Raw genomic sequence first — 16274 nt, forward strand, 5'->3', positions numbered from 1 at the left:
CAACATGACTAATGTAGACATGTTTTTCATAACTACACGTGTATAACCTACATGGAATTGCTTGCCTTCTCAATGCAGAGGGTAAGGGGGGGGTTGGAAAGAGGGTTTGGAACTCAAAGTTTTAAAAATGAATGTTTAAAATTGTCTTTACATGTAACTAGGAAAAATAAAATACTAAATAAAAAAGATCTTGAACCTGCTTTACTAAACTGAATATAGGCTTACCCCATGTATTTGGTCCTGTAAGTTGTCTTTATTGTTGCTATTTTTCTTTTATTTTTACCATATACTCATATTTCAATTAATTTTTAAAGTGAACAAAAGGCGTTGTGGAAAAAAAGAAGCCCTAGACAATGATATGGATAGAAACAGATTATTTTTTCCCAATAGTAAAAGCCTTGTCTAGAATATACGGCCAAAGCCTTCTTTTTTGAATAAAGAAAAAAGTTCCTACTGTTACTGTAAAATTATTAAGATACATATCTAAAGAAAGTTGTACCAAAAATGCAAGAAGTATTATTTGGCTATTGATGTCATCTATGGAAATGCTGTGTTCCTGAAGGACAATAAAACAACATACATTGTCTTTAAAGATTAAGCAATTAAAGAGATTTAAATTAAAAAAAAATAATAAAATGCAGAAGTTAGAGGACTGCCAAATAGAGTTGTTAATTACCTAGGTGAAGAGATAAGTAGGTAAGTGTTAACGAATATAGTGATATGCTTTTAGATCTTTCAGTGTGTGCGGTTTTTTTTTTCTGAAGAATGTCTTGGACTCTTTGGAATTGATAACTATAAAAACAGGATAAAAGGGGGTAATTTTGATTGGGTACTAAAGCAAGTGCTAAAAGACCCTCAAACTTATCCTATTACTCCTCCTTTCTCCCCTACCCCTACCTTAATACTATTTCCCTGAGAGTTTCTTTCAATATGGGGAAGACTATTAGTATTTAGTAATCTGCCTGGTTAATTTAAACAAGTTATTGTTAAATGTGCATATAGTTTAATAGGACTGGCTTTAGGGAGAGCTCTGGTGGATTGGGATTTAACTTTCTTCCCTGGGATTTCCCACTCCTAGGATCAACCTTCATTAGATGTTGCCTTTTGGGTAGAATACTCTCTAACCCCCAATGTCATCAGGCCTTAACTATGTGTCTCTCTATGTTGGGTAGGTACAATATGAAGACACTTTCTTCTTTAATAAACTTTGGGAATGACTTTTTAAAAGTAGAGTTGAAAGATTATATATATATCCTAGGAGTGGGAAATCCCAGGGAAGAAAGTTAAATCCCAATGCACCAGAGCTCTCCCTAAAGCCAGTCCTATTAAACTATATGCACATTTAACAATAACTTGTTTAAATTAACCAGGAAGATTACTAAATACTAATAGTCTTCCCCATATTGAAAGAAACTCTCAGAAAAATAGTATTAAGGTGGGGGTATTTTATATATATATATATATGTGTGTGTGTGTGTGTGTGTGTGTGTGTGGTGTATAATATATAATGAATGTGTATACATATATGCAGGTGTGTATATGTGTGTATTTGTATGTATATATATCAAAATTGTTAGTAAAATTTTACTTGGGACCAGGGTAGCAAGGTCATTCTTCCCCAGAAAATGTAGGACATTCCTAAAAGCAGGCACTTCACCTACTTGTTTCCCAGTCACACCTAGTTGGTCTCCCACCCCACTTGGTTGTTTTCAGGACACACTAGTCTTTGTGTCCAGACTTGAAGGATTATTGAAATGAGTTTTTCTAGCATGAAGGCCAAGGTTCCGCCAGTGCTCAGGATATTTTAACTATAGTAGCCTGTAGGGGGAAGGAAACAGAGGCCATATCCTCAAGTACTGCAGTGGAGGGAGTGTCACACTTACAGTGGACAGCTGTGTGTTGGCATTTAGGATACAGTGATACTAGAGGATCTTCATAGGCTTTGTATGGATATCCCAGTTTCTAATGGGGATTTGAGGAACAAAACCACCTATGGAAGGAATTCCTTTGTTAAGATAGAGATGGGAGAAATATCTTCTTCCTAGTCCTTAGTTTCTGTGCATGATCAGGAGGAATATAGTGTGATCTTGGATATTATGAATTTTTGGGAATCAGCCTCTGTCTATACACACACACACACACACACATACACATATACATCCACACATGCATATACATACATATGTGTGTGTGTACACACACACACACACACACATATATATATATATATATATATATATATACTTTATACATACCAATATTTTAATTGATTTTTATGGTTCTGTCTAGTCACTTACAGTAACTTCTATGCCATTTATTGTGAGTAGGGCCTATTCAGTTTAAACTTTTAGAGCTACGTTAGGTAGAGAGAACTCAGATGATGCCAGAGGCCTTCAGTAACAACCTATTGATACTTGCTTCCCCCTTTCTGGGAAGAAATGTTGAAGGCTTATTGGGCTCTTTAGGTTTTGGAGAACACTTATTCCATGCTGAGATATTTCAATGGCCTCTGTTTATCAAATTAATGTAAAATCTACCTCTTTTGAGTGGGTACCTAAACAAGCATTAGCCATGGAAGACTTAAAGAAGACTGTCTAGCTAGCTCTCCCCTTGAACTTTTATCATCCTGGGTAAGTAGGGGGCCTGTGTTTCTGGAAATCTCTGATTATAAGGACTAGGATGAGTGAAGCCTTTGGGTGGAATTAACAGACAGCAAGATTAAATGACTATTGGGCTTCTGGAGCCATAAACTCCGTGAAGAAGCCACTCATCCATGCTCCAAAAATAATTGTTTTCTTTTTTCTTTTTTTTTTTTTTTCAGTCCTGGTTGCTACTGAATGGACGGCATAGAGCTAGACGATCATCTTTCATTTATCATTGCCTACAAAGAATTGGATAATGCAAGATGTGTTCTCTAACAAGAGAGTTAGGTAAGAAGAGGCTTCCAATATCAGACAGAGATACGGCATCCCTCATGAATTAATGTCCTTCCAGAAAAAGTTGTGATATTGCTGAGATTTCCAATCACAATCCTGATGCTTTCCCCACTTTGATATCCCAATGAATCTCTGCTTAGGAAGACCTAACTCTTTTGCTTAGTTTATTGCTTTTTCTGCCTATTATGAGATAGGTATGAGTAAATGAAATTCAGCAGTACTGTTAACCCAGCAATGTGGGATATCCTGAAGAATGGGGGTTCTGGCAAGTGTTCCCAGTGACCTAAGCTATGAGCTTCATGGTTGGTCTTTGACAGAGACAGAGGGAATTCTAAGATAAAATTTTTATTTTAACATTATTTTTCATTTTAACATGAAAAGGACCAAGTACAAATAAGCTATATACTGGATAAATTTGAAATGATCAACAGAGAGAAGGCACTTGATTAAAGTTTACTGAAGGCTAAGTATATTTTTGGCTTATTTAATAGTGATTTTAAGTCCTTAGATGAAGATGAATGGGAGTCTTTCTTCAACTCTTATCAAAGAAGATGGTAGCCCCTTGGTCTCTAAGGTGTCCACAATTTGGTCAGGAAGAACTTTTGGTTGGCAGGCCTAGGAGCAAGGTGAATTCCAGCACCAACCCAAGACCTGAAATAGCTTGCATACTAGAGGCATGCAACTCTCTCTCTCTCTCTCTCTCTCTCTCTCTCTCTCTCTCTGTTTCTTTCTCTGTCTCTCTCTCTCTGTCTCTCTATCTCTTTCTCCCTCTCTTTCTTTGTCTCTGTCTCTGTATGTGTGTCTCTCTCTGTCTCTCCTTCTCTCCATCTCCATCTCTCTGTCTCTGTCTCTCTCATTCAGTTGATCCAGACCTGGACCAGTGATGGAAACCAGTAACAATGGTAGGATATCATTCAATCAGTTCCACTAATACAGGTTGTGGATATCATTCGATCAGTGAATTTGATGTTCCTGGTTATCAGGATTTTTAAAAATCACACACACACACACACACACACACACACACACACACACGTATACCTATGTATATTTTAATTGGATTTTATGGTCCACAAGTACCTATGGCATTAAAACAGCAACCACAAAAATAAGTAAAAACTTGAATCAGCTGGACTGAGTTTAGCACATAAGGTAGATATTAGACTAGGTCCCTTCTAAGGGTCTAAGTTCCCTTCAAGTATTGAAGCTGTGACTGTATGAATTAGGATATACAACTTAAATATTAACTAGTTCTTTCACTTATAATTTTATATCAAATTAGAGTTTTGCGATTTGAAAGTTCTACATGTGTTCCATAAATTATACTAATTCTTAAATATAGTTTTACTTACTTTCAGGAGATCCAAGACTAAGTAAAAACATATATGTTTTACAAATATAATACATACACACACATATATACACATATATACATCTGAAAAGCTTACTCTGTATGTTATATAGGAAGCTATTTTGTGGATCAGCCAAATCATATGGATTATAATAGTTTCAAACCTGAGCTAGGCACATCTCCAGGAAACTGAAACTTCAAATGTATATGGGCTCAATCTGCAAATGTCAGATTGCTCTGTTTTCCAACCTTGCCTAGGGATCACACACGCCTTATCCCAACTGTGCTGTAAAGTCTCAAAATATTTTCTAAGAAGGCTATTAGCTGGTTCCAAGAAATGTTGTCTGAGTAGTTCATTAACTTCATTCCATAGTCACATCCTGAGTTATTCATTCTTTTAATTATCTGGATGTAAAGGTGTCTTTACACTTACCCTAAAAGATCCTACAATATCTTCCTTGTACTTTTGCGTTGATTCACCTCACTGCTTCATTTTAATTGTGGCGGCAATGATTGAAAATGGCAAAATCTGGAGTATCTTATGGAACAGGAGTATAGCTATCACTATGAAATTTTTCAGTTTTGAAATTCTTGGATTGTTTTTGTTCAAAGCATGAATTATTTGCTGAAGAGTTGTCTGTGTCTTTGTCTCTCTCCCACTTGATTGACACCCTTTTGATTTTGAATTAATTCATTGCATTCTTTTTCCTAGGCACTAGACTTTCCCCTGTGTTGTGCTTTCTAGTCACAGGATATTTTCTATTCCCCTTGCTCAAGGGATTCCTTACTTGCTCTTAGCTGAATTACTTCCCACAAAAAAGGGGGAAAAGATAATCTGCCTCTTGTCTGGTTTTATTTTATTTTTTTCTCCATTCTCTGCAGCCAAATCAATCAACAAGCATTTATGTCTATGTGTCAGTAACTGTCCTAGCCTCTGAACTTGACCTTCAGCTCTTTGGCTAACTTAGTTAACATTTTTCTGCCTCCTTGAGACCCAAGTGATTCATTCTGGTATTGTAGCTGTTTTTAAGTACCCTGAGTTCTATCATGGTGCATTCTGCCATGTGACTATTCAGGAGAGCAGATGCTGACAAAATCTATACTTTCTTATTGTGATTTTCCATTGAGGCTGAAATGGGTTGTTCTTTAAGCCTGATGCCCTCCCCAATGAAAAGAAACAAATTTTTTAAAAAAAGGCACCTCACTGAGACTTCCCATGAGAAGATTTAAAAAGTACCAAGTGGAAAACCCAACAGCAATTTTGGCAAACACGTCTAGTGTACACGTTGGCAAGATACATTTATTGCACTTCAAGAGTGATAAATATATCAGGTGTGTCAATTAGGCACAGATAGCATGTACATAGCTTATTTTCAAATGAAAACTCATTTAAATAGAGATACTCAGGAATTATTGACACCTGGCCAGGAGCAATACATACGCTGTGGGTGTGTGTACGTATTCTTTCATGGACCCATTCAGTTGTCTCTGAGTGCATTAACTAGAACAAAAGGTAAACAGAAAAAACAATTAGCATGCCTGTTCTCATTTACTAAAACTCAACTCTCCCATGACTAAATTAACTCATGTCCCATTAGGAAAAAGCCATAAAATTAGAGGCTGGAAATGAAAAAAAAATGCTTTGGAAGGCTACTGAATAATTGAATGCTGCTAGTGGGAAAGATAGTCTACATTTCCACAGCTGAGAAGTCCCAAATGGGAACTTCTTAGTTGCTTAAAAAAACCTAAAGGTTGGGGCAGCTAGGTGGCACAGTGGATAAGCAGTGGATAGAGCACTGGTCTTAGAGTCAGGAGGACCTGAGTTCAAATCCAGCCTCAGATATAACATTTACTAGCTGTGTGACTCTGGGCAAGTCACTTAACCCCCACTGCCTCACCAAAAAAAAAAAAACAACCCAAAAAACAACAAAACCAAAAAACTAAAGATTGTAAGTATTTACTTAAGCTCAGGAACGACAATTTTAAGAGAAATTGTGAAATAGCAGATGGAAGGGCTTGAGATCATTAAGATCTGGGTTCAATTCTTGCCTTTAAAACACAGTGGCTATGTAACTGATAGCAAGTTATTCAACCTCTATCTGCTTTGGGCAACTCTCTAAGACTGTAAGTTACAAATGAATTTCTGCTCTGTATCCAGAGAGGATGTTTGTTCACTGGGAACTGCCTACAGTAATGAAATTGGAGGTCTTCCACCCTAAAAAGATAGTTATACATAAAACTACTAATTATAAGTCATACGTACATGTAGCATACTAATTCAAGGTAATTCTTTCCTTTGAAAAAAAATTATTTGGCTCTCTGTTTTAGTAAATAGGGTAAAGGCAACATACCGACTTTTTCTTCTTGGCACAGTTTGGTTTTCTGCAGCTTGAATAATAGTTAAGAGTAGCATACTCCATCAGAGCAGCGAAGACAAATAGAAAGCACACAGTCACAAACAGGTCCATGGCAGTGACGTAGGACACTCGAGGTAAGGACTTCCGTGCTATGGTGCTCAGAGTCGTCATAGTCAGTACTGTAGTGATCCCTGCATGGAGATATTTTATTTCATTTTTAGGATTCAATTTTTTAGTCAATTAAAGAGGTCAAGTATGAGAAAATAGCCATTAAAGACATGACAACCGAGTTATAGATACAGGAGGCACATTAGAAACAAACAAACAGAAAAATAACGTTCAGTTAAAAAACAAGAAGAGGCTGGGTGGTCCTTTTTTTGTGAGAACAGTCTTTGGGGTCAGGATGACTTGTGTTCAAGTCCAGCTCCTGAAACATTCTGGCTTTATGTCCTTAGACAACTTACCTCAATGTTCCAAGTTAGCACCTAATGCTAAGACTTTAAATTGAAGAGCAGCTGCTGATTTACACTGATACAGGTTTCCTTAATAGGAGTTCCCTATTCCAGTGAATTACAGTTTTAGGCTGACAATAAGCAAAGAGTAGTAGTATTTCTAATTGGAGAGGGCCCTATAGGTCTTTAGGTCCAATTCTATTCTTTCATAAAAGCTAATCTGCCTGTTAAATGGTTAAAAGGAAATAATACATGAGATCCCTAAATTCTGAGGGAACACAATTGGTTGGGGTCTGAGTGAAAGACAGAAAGACTAGACATCCCCTAGTACCCTAAAGGGTACTGGAGTACTCTGGCAGAAGGGAAAAAGTAACACACCTGGCCTTTTGGCAGTGGGATGGGGGGAGGGCTTGGGTATTCCCTGTTTTATAAGCAGCATAGTAAAGTGAACCAAGTTCCAGAATAGGAAACAAGAGTCCTGGGAGGTTTTAGTTTTAGCTCCATAACTGTCTGTGTCCTTGGGCAAGTGAACTCCGTAGGCTTCTGTTTTGTTATTTGTAATATACTGATTACAGAATTTTGAACTAGAAAAAAGCTTGAAGGTTATGTAGCACACTCTCCTCATTTCACAGTCAAGGGATTTGAGACTCAAAGAAATTAGAAGATTAATCTAAGAGAGATGGTAAGAAGGTAAGAAAAGTTCTCTGTTCACCATAACCGTATCTACCACCTGCTCTGCCTACCTCCTAGGACTGCTGAAAGAAAGAAAGGAAATGGTGTGTATAAAAGCAATGTGAAAAACAATAAAATTCAATTAAAAAAACCTTTTTTTTGGGTACTTCAAATGGTCTACGCTTTTGTCAGGGATGGACAATCTCTCCACTAATGCAGATTGCAACCCTTACAACTCTCAGCGGAAGGTCTCCATGATATAAATTAAAGTATTATTATACCTGACAAATTTCAGTCATACATTTGAATATGAATGAATTAGCTTCAAGAAGTCTTTCTGACCTAATGACTAAGGGAGAAATTCAGTAGCTGAAAGAACCCAGGGAAAGTGTTATCACATCAAGAGTTTTGTTTTGCAGATTCAGTTTTCAAAGGCCTTAGCTCCTATTCAATATCTGTCCCTTAAATTTAAATGCAATGCTCTCAGGTGACATTAGGGTGCCTCAGGTATGAGGATCAATAAATGATATTGGGACAATGAGGCATAGTGTTAAAAGCACTTTTTTTTTAACACATTGACATTAGTGAGCCTGAGTTCAAATCTCATCTCTATAATTTATTGCCACCATGACCTTCTTCTTACAAGTCATTTTAATCTCTGTGGGCCTCAGTTTCCCCATCTATAAAAGAAAAAGGTTCAACTAGAGGATGTCAAGGGTCTCTTCAAACTTAAGTCTATGAAATTATGAACCTAATTTTTTCCCCGGTATTTCAGATGGCAACTATTTGCTCAGATTTCCACAGGCTTAAAAATATAAATGTTGAAGTCTTATAAAAGAAATAATCATTTTCAAATAGAAAAAAAAATTTAAACTGTTACAAACTCCTAAACATCTAATGGCTCTGAAGTCAACTCACAAGGAAACCATGTAAAGATACAATTAGGCATTTTTCTCTCTATTATCTTTTATCCTTTTTTTTTTTTTGATTTAACATGACATGCTAAGATGCTTGCCCTAATCTATTTCACTTTATATGGAAAGCCCCTATTGACAAACTGCCATTTGGCATCAGCTATGGATACCATGACTTAACAAATAATCTTATTTCCTCTTAGATGCTCACTTGCATAGTATATTTCTGAAAGGCTTTCACCAGGGGATTTTATCTTCATTTAAATAGTTCCACTTCTCAGGCTTCTTATACAAGGAAAAGAAATAGAGAGTGATGCAGTGTTGTCTGGGACTCCTAATTTCATATAAGTTTCTCTGATTATCCATTGGAGGCTTTTCTGTCTTATATTACTTTTTTGCTGAAAAAAAATTCAAAGAATCCCTTGATCCCTTGCTTTTTTATTTAACTTGAGTAAGAATAGAAGATTGACATTCATTCTTATCTCTGATTTCTTGATTTCTGCATACCAAGGATCACTGGGACTTTCCTTCTACCTTAAAAATGAACAATTCTACACGTATTATTTCTCTCTCATAGAGTGTGAACTCTTTGAAAGCAGTGGCTATCTGCATTAGCAACTTTTAACACTGCTTGACACAGAATAATTGCTTAATAAATGCTCATCCATCCATCCATCCATCCATCCATCCATCCATCCATCCATTCCCCTCAGCAATTGCCCTTAGACTGACTTTACAAACTACTTCAGAACGCAAAAAAAAAAAGAAAAATAATATCCCTTGTCACAGAATATTTTGAACAATTTTTGGACAGAAAATTAAAATTGTTCTGTTAATGTTTGCTAAGAAATCTTGCTTATCAATAGACAGTTATCAATTGGTTTGATGTATACCAAGTGAATGATGCAAAGAACATTTACTTAGAAGACTAGTATCTTATTGTTGAGCTATTTTTTTTAAAATGAGCATTTAAAAATAATTATTTAATAACAGTTGTGTACTTATATATGTATGTGTACATACATATTTATATAATCTCTCTGTCTCTCTCTCTTTCTCTCAATTTCTCTGTGACTTTAAGTTTTTAAAAGTAATTTTCTTTCCTCACAATAGTCCTGTGAGGTATATAGTGCACTGGGAAGAAAGAAGGAGGAAATGCAAGTGATTTTCTCTGTGTGGTGAATTCCTTGTATGAAAAAAATCACTTTACCAAAAAAAAATTGTTAACTCCTCTATGAGTCATAGTTTTAGAGAGCTGTGGGATAGAAGGAGTTGGTGGGCATCAAGAAGTAAAGCGACCTGCCAGTGATTACCAAGCTGGTTTTTGCTAGAGGCAAGACTTGAACCTTGATATAAATATTATGATTCCATTTTATACATGAGGAAGCTAATTCATAGAAGTTATGGCTTGCCCATGGTAAAACAGTAGATTCTATTATGACATCTATTGTACTTTTCTACACCTTTGTTGTGACATTAAATAAGATAAACTGTATGTGTTTAGTGATAATACATATTTTAAAACAAATTGTATGTGTATTCACATTTTGCAGGAAATAATTGCTTCAACCTTTGAAAAAGAATAAATTTAGATTTCACACACGTGCATACACACATATGTGCACACACACACACACACACACACACTTTCTATTCTACCTTGTATCTTGACTAATTCAGTAAACAACTAAGCATTTGGGGCTTTTATATGGTGGAATAAGCTACATAAACATTTGTAAAGCTTCCTATAAGGAGGTACTCCAATCCAGCTCTGGTTCCTAAAGGTGTTTTCTCTTATTATGTACTGATTTAGGGTAACATGGCTAATAAATATTTGAGGCCACATTTACATTCAGTTTTCCTGACTCCAAGCCTTGCACTCTATTCCTTGAAGTTAGGTGCTTCTGAGATCACAGATTTTGAGCTGGAAAGGACCTCAGAGGCCATGTAGAATTATGACTTTGAGAGAAATGACTATTAATAACTAATGATTTGGGGAGTTCCCCCTTTTCTCTATCTTCATTTCAAGACCTCAGTCTCTGAAGATTTAGCTAACCTTCATCTCTATATGAACCCCACCCAACCTTACAAGCAATCTCTATTCTAACTTGAACTCCATTCTTCAAGCTAAATTGCCCAAGGTTGTGGGTGGTCTGGGTATAGAGATAAGTTTTTTTGTCCAAGGGTGATATGATATCACAGTCAGCCCCTCATTGGAGTAAGCGCACTTCTGTTTGTAAATTTACCATATTGTTAATTGTTTGCCAGTCAGAGTTGATTGTCAACCTAGGGAAGACCTACTCTTTGAAGTGCATGACACCTGTGAGCCTGCCACCATGAGGGTTTTTGGTCTAAGAGAGAGATGGCCAAATGACCATTGTTCTGTTAAAATGCTGACATTATCAATGAAATGATTAAATTACCCAGAAATTATGTCTCCCAAGCTTTTTTAAAGACCACAACCTCTTTATTTGGCAGATGAAGAACTGAGTCCTAAAGAGGGTAAGTAACTTGCCTAGGGTTACATAAGTGATAAGAAGCAGAGCTGGGATTTGAAAGCAGAGCCCCTGACTTCAAAGCCATTGTGCTTTCCACTGTATCAGGCTGCCATCACTTTTTCTACTGAAGTGGCCCATCTCTAGTTAGGAAGTAACTCCATAGTGAAGAAAGAAATAATGTCTTTCAATGGTCTCTAAACCAATGTTCTTTGGTTATTAGGTTTTTTTAAAAATGGTGAGTAGAATTAGGTGATTAGAGATTAAAGGAAATGGGATCAAATGGAAAGTGGAAATGTTCCCAGAATGTTTTTTTTAATGGGGAAAGGTTTGGAGTCTTGACCAGCAGACCTATGATTTTATCTCTATAGGGAATTCTTAATCTGAAAACTCCCTTCACTGACTACCATCTCACCTGGAATTTATCATTTAGAAAGTTGACTGGACCACTGAAATAACTTATTTAACATCATACAGCTACTAAATTTCAGAGGTAAGATTTGAACCCAAGTCATTCTGATTCTAAATCAGCTGTTGCCCTGATGAGGTCTAAAGGTTAGGGGTCCTAAAAGGAGGGTCCTGCCTGAAAGAATTTGACCCAAGCCTTCTTCTAGCCAAAAACACGGTTTATTGAAGATTCACCATATTAACCAGACTCTTAAGGAATCTGAGCATCTATGGGCTATAGGCTAGATTGTGAAAATCTGAGCAGTGTCTAGACTATAAAAAACTGAGCTATGGCTAGATTATAAGAATCCCAGCAGATGCTAGATTATATATAAACCCTGGCTAGATTGTAGGAATCTGAGCATCTTAATAGAGACAAGATGGACCTTATATATAGAAAGCCTGTGGGAGGGATCTAGGAGTGGCCAAGTAGTCTATAAGGTAATGGAACCTAGATGACACCAAGGGTGGGAAGTGGCCTGGGGCCATAGGGAGGCAAGACAATGGAGGGGAGATTGGGTGTAGCCACAATGTAAGGGCAGTTGATGAGATCATAGCTTCAAGTGAAGGCCAGAGATTTGGCCATGTGGGAAAGTTCAAGGTTTTTCCTTTCTGGGGCCCACATCTCAACCCCATCATTTGCTCTAAACTGGACCATTTTTTCATTTCTTGTAATATGAGTCCATATTTTAATCTATTTATTTCTGAATTACCTAGTTAGCTGTGTCTCCTCACAGGCAAAGAAGGCAAAGGGTAAGTGATTTAACTGAATTTTATCTGGCACGTGTGAGAAATAATCAGGCAGTGCTCTGGGACTGAACTTGAAGACTTGGAATCTTCGTTCCATTAGTAATTTGTTACATGTTTGGGACTAAGTGACTCAAGTTCTCTGAGCTGCAGTTTCCTTACCTGTAAACTGGAGATCAGTCTTGATATTACTTAAATTCCCCTCATGGGGCTAAAGACAATTACATTCTCATACTTTCTCCAACCTATCTCAAATACCCTCACTCACATTCTGGCTTCTAACACTGATTGTGAGACAAGTACTTTAGATATAAAGTTAGATATAAAGCAATAAATAAATACGAGCTACACTGAATATTATTTATAAATTAGTTTTGTTGCTCTGTAATTAACATCATGGGGATAGGATCTAAACCCCAAAAAGAAAAAAACCCTGGACTTGCCCACATGGCCAAATCTCGGAGTTCACCTGAGGCTATAATTCTATCAACGGTCTTTCATAGTGGTTATACCTACCCTACATTGTCTTACCTCCCTATGGCCCCTGCCACTTCCCACCCTTAATCCTAGATAGACTCTATTCTCCCTTGGTCACATGGTCCAGGTCCCAGGTGTTCTGTTTACCCTAGCTTATTGGCCACTCCCATTCAGATCCTCCTTTAGACCCCTCCTCCAGAAACCCCAAACTACTTGGCCACTCCTAGATCCCTCCCACAGTCTTTCTGTACATAAGATCCATCTTGTCTCCATTAAGGTGCCCAGATTCTTAAAATCTAGTGAATGGCTCACTATTATCCAGATTCCTTAAGAGTCTGGCCAATATGGCCGATGTTCTAATAAATCTTGTCTTTGGCTGAAAACTTGGGTTGAATTCTTTCAGACAGGACCTGTGTGTTGTAATTTTGGGGTCCCAGTACCCCTAAACCCTTAAACCTCAACAACATGATATGGATTCAACCAACATTTCTTGAGAATCCACCTATAGGAGAGATAAATAGTACAAGCCTAGGGAGATGGCCAAAAGTTTGCCCTATGATTTTAGATGCAGCACTGCAGATAGTGCTGTTGAAGTCAAATAGAAATGGATCCCTGCAGCCACTTTTTGACTTAGAAAACCACAAATTAACATTATCTATATTGTATTGATTTTTTATTTTGTTAAACATTTCCCAATTATACTTTAATCTGGTTCAGACTCAGGAATCAAGTTTTACCAGTTTATATCTTTAGCATCATAAATAAATCCAGGATGCTGGATTTAGGATCATAAAGACCTGAGATCAAATTCTGCCTCAGACACTTATTAGTGCTATAACCTTGGACAATTCACTTAACCTTTCATCCTTAGTTTCCTGATCTATAAAAGAAGGGGTTGGACTTGATGGCCTCTAAGATCATTTACAGCATTAAATCCATTAGCCTACCTTAGCAACAAACCATAAATGAGATAGGGTTTGTTACTTGTCTGATTTTCATTTTTGTTTGTTTTGTTTTTGTGATTGAATAGTAGTTTTTGATTGTCCTTGGAAAATGCTGTTTTATTTGCTCAAACCAACTGTGCTACAGAGCAAAATATCTACCTTATATTAGACTTTCTCATTATTTATTTCAACAGTTGGGCCATCTGCAGTTCTGATCTATATTTGGTCACTGGACCCAGATGGTTCTGGAGAAGAAAGTGAGGCTGGTGACTTTGTATAGCCCTCCCTCCTTCCCTCAAATACAATTCATTAGCAAGTCATGGCATCATCTTCCTGGCGTCATGGTCCTCTTTGAGAGGAAGAACGAACTACAACCTGTGAGGAGTCTGAGCTGCCCCACAGGGGACCCAACTGGCCAGTTCCAGTCAGGCAACACAACTCCCCACATGAGGTATCATGCCCTTACCTGAAGGTGTTCTGCCCAAAGGAAGGTAAATTGTGATGGCCGAAATCTATCTTGAATTCTTGGGGTTTACTGGCTAGATATCTTTCTTAAATATGAAGCCTTAAATCCAATTCACTCTGGCTCTAATTGATTGACCAACCATAAGTCCCTTCCCAAGCACCACTTAATGGTTATTTTTTTGGGTCCTGATGGCTCAGAGTGAATGTAAATAGTAATTGTTTCTCTTTTAGGCAGTAATTGTTTGGTCTCTTTTGGAAGACCCTGAGGTCTTCCCTTCTTGCTTTGTTTGTTTTTTGTTTGTTTGTTTTGGATTAAAGGGACCATCCTTTAAACAGCCCTAATTATACTGAATGGGCATTGCCTAAATCAAAGTGAGAATTCAGGAAAGACCTTAGCTGAAAAAGGCCAATGTCTCCCTCTGCTTCGTGGGCCATTTCCAATTGTCCTGATAGATATCTGGCCACTGAACTCAGATGGTTCTGGAGGAGAAAGTGAGGCTGGTGACTTTGCACAGCCCTCCCTTACTCAAATCCACTCTTGCAAGTCATTGCATCATTTTCCAGATGTCATGGTCCTCTTCAAGAATGAAGGACAAACCACAATAATTTATTTCAACATAACTTTCTAATTGTTTGTCATGGTTTTATTATATTTTGAGATCAAATGGAGTTTCCTGGAATTGAAAAAATTATTCAAATTAATTATGTTTTAAGTCACTTGAACTGATTTACACTGCTGAATCAGCAAGTCCAGGATTTGTTGGATTCTCTACTTTTGATACTCCTGCTCAAAAGAATAACTCATTGGCCTTAGTTATCCTAGAAGCTAATAAGGCTATTTGGCTCATTTAGGAGAGCATACATTATGCCAATGAAAAGATGAGCCTGTACTTCCGACACAAAGAGATGTCCTTTGGTGACTGTATTGATCTCAGAATATAATGTTGGAAATAGAATAATAGTTCCCTTTGGTGTTGTACTTTAAAGCTGACAAAATACTTTCCTCAGAGCAATTCTATGAGTGAGGTTGTCCAGATATTGTGCACACTTTCTCGCTCTGTCTCTCTTTCTCTCTATATAAATATGTATATATTTTACTAATGCAAAATGACAGTCTACAAAATGTTTAGAAGAAACATCAATGGGGATACACTTCCCTCTTGCCTTTCCTTTTGCCTTTCCCCCATATCCCATCAGGCAGTGACAGCATTATGATTATTCATACCACTTGGTTAAGCTTGGGGTTATTCAACTACAACAAATGAGATGGAGGGCCCTAGCATAACTCAATAACACCTTGGATTTGCCATCCACCCTGCACCGCAACCTTAGGACTTCTGGGCCGTTCCATCCATCATGAAGTTAAGTTATCTTGAATATGTTGTGTCCCCCAATTAAAGTGTGAGTTATGAGAGCACGGACTATGTATTTTTTCTTCTATCTCTAGTGCTTAACATAGTGCTTGTCACTGAGGAAAATAAAATTATTCTGTATTTTAAAAAATTGATTCTTTCTGTAATTGACCCTATTCTGTACTTCTCCATTTAAAAAAATTTTTTTTCTTTATGCAGTTGGGGTTAAGTGACTTGCCCAGGGTCACACAGCTATTAAGTGTCAAGTGTTTGGTCTGAGGCCGGATTTGAACTCAGGTCCTCCTGACTTCAGGGCCGGTGCTCTATCCACTGTGCCACCTAGCTGCCCCTGTACTTCTCCATTTTTGAGTTAAGCTTAAGAGTGCAGCTTTCCCTTGAAGTTATTTTAAAGGTGTGGTTGAAAGGATAATTTATCATTCATGTAATTAGTCTCTAGGACATCTGCTTGTTTTCTGTAAGCCCCATCCAACTTAAGTTGGTCCCCTGCCCCCAATACACACACACACACACATACATACACATGCACAAAGACATGTCATCTGTCCTTGTGCAATTAGGGGAGGTTTGATCAACCTCAAGGGGATCACAAGCTTACCTTGTTGTACTGATCCCCTGGCCAAGATTACAAGAAGCAGATGAGTCCC

General features: G+C 37.4%; 1 protein-coding gene across 1 annotated transcript in view; it reads right to left on the minus strand.

The window, feature by feature from the left end:
• The window catches only part of GABRG3 (gamma-aminobutyric acid type A receptor subunit gamma3), a 53925-nt gene that overhangs the window by 13585 nt on the left and 24066 nt on the right, over window positions 1–16274 (minus strand). The window contains exons 3-4 of the mRNA XM_078146068.1: window positions 6639–6835; window positions 5729–5788 (exon numbers count right to left, since the gene is read on the minus strand). Coding sequence (XP_078002194.1) covers window positions 5729–5788; window positions 6639–6835 — 257 coding nt within the window. The remainder of the gene's footprint in view (window positions 1–5728; window positions 5789–6638; window positions 6836–16274) is intronic.

Source organism: Phascolarctos cinereus, unplaced genomic scaffold, assembly GCF_003287225.1.
Source record: "Phascolarctos cinereus isolate Bilbo 61053 unplaced genomic scaffold, phaCin_HiC Scaffold_726;HRSCAF=1367, whole genome shotgun sequence".
Taxonomy (NCBI): domain Eukaryota; kingdom Metazoa; phylum Chordata; class Mammalia; order Diprotodontia; family Phascolarctidae; genus Phascolarctos; species Phascolarctos cinereus.